General features: G+C 42.4%; 1 protein-coding gene across 1 annotated transcript; it reads left to right on the top strand.

Moving 5' to 3' along the window:
* Positions 1-6: 6 nt before the first annotated feature.
* On the top strand, positions 7-1,161 carry LOC126909965 (uncharacterized; the record flags this gene model as incomplete). Its single annotated transcript, XM_050692370.1, has 2 exons — positions 7-422; positions 455-1,161. Coding segments are annotated over exons 1-2 (1,085 nt in total), but the record flags the coding sequence as incomplete, so codon positions are not given.
* Between the last annotated feature and the right edge of the window lie 133 nt (positions 1,162-1,294).

A 1,294-nucleotide genomic window follows, 5' to 3' on the forward strand; every position in this document is an offset into this window, starting at 1 on the left:
TATTGCAAAAAAAATTATGTTTCTCGTGCCTTGGATCATCTCATATGTTAAATGCGTGCCAGTCTAAGTCATCGTGTCATATTTGTGGAAAGCGTCACCACACAATGCTACATTTTAATCAAGCCAATAATGACTCAATAACGTCTCCTGTACAATCAAGTGAAACTTCATCGGACACACCATCTACATCTAACACTAATACAAAATTCGCAGGTACAGCGCGTACCAATACAACTGTCGTACTAGGCACCGCTCGCGTTCGCGTAAGTGACCGTTTCGGGCAAATTCACGTCGTACGCGTATTACTCGATAGTGGTTCACAAGTGTCCGCTATTACGACCGAATGTTTTTCACGGCTCAGTTTAACACAACGAAAATGTGCAACAAATATAGTCGGCTTATCTCAAGAGTCAGTCGCTAAGGTCGAAGGTATGATTGATTGTCGATNGCTAAGGTCGAAGGTATGACTGATTGTCGATTTAGTCCGCATTTCAATACCGGCCCATTGTTTGTTTGTCGCGACATGATAATAATTTCGACTATTACATCGCCTATGCCGTCTATTGTATTACCACCCGTGGTACGTGAACAATACCGGCACTTACAATTGGCTGACCCGTCATTTGATACACCGTCACATATAGACATTTTATTAGGTGGTGATATATTTCCTCAAATAGTACGTTCTCAAGGTGACGTTATTCATACTCTTGGTTTTCCGTCTGCATTGGATACTCTGCTCGGGTGGATTATTGTAGGTACAGTCAGTCAGCCACAACAGACATCGCTAGTTTCGCTGTCCGTATGCTCGTCACCATCTATTGATTCTCTTATGCAAAAATTATGGTCCGTTGAAGAACCCGTCGCGCCAGAACACCCGACTACTGAAAATGAACAATGTGAACGTTGGTTTGCTAAAACGACTACACGCGAAACCTCGGGGAGATTTTGCGTTGCCTTACCATTTCGTCAACAAGTACTTATGCACAGTGATGATGACATTTCACACACCACTAATGTTTCTTATACATTTGGGCTTGGTGATTCGCGGTCAATTGCTCTTAAACGATTATTAAATTTAGAACGTCGTCTTATCAAAGATTCGAAGCTGTATGACGCTTATCGTTCGTTTATGCACGAATATCTATCGCNCTCTAAGCTGTATGACGCTTATCGTTCATTTATGCACGAATATCTATTGCTTGGACACATGAAGCGCGCAACTCAGCCCGGTCGATATTTTATACCGCACCACGCTGTAATAAAACAAGACGGCGACGTATCCAAGTTAAGA

The sequence above is a fragment of the Daktulosphaira vitifoliae genome, unplaced genomic scaffold (genome assembly GCF_025091365.1).
Source record: "Daktulosphaira vitifoliae isolate Bord-2020 unplaced genomic scaffold, ASM2509136v1 Scaffold_2640, whole genome shotgun sequence".
Lineage (NCBI taxonomy): Eukaryota > Metazoa > Arthropoda > Insecta > Hemiptera > Phylloxeridae > Daktulosphaira > Daktulosphaira vitifoliae.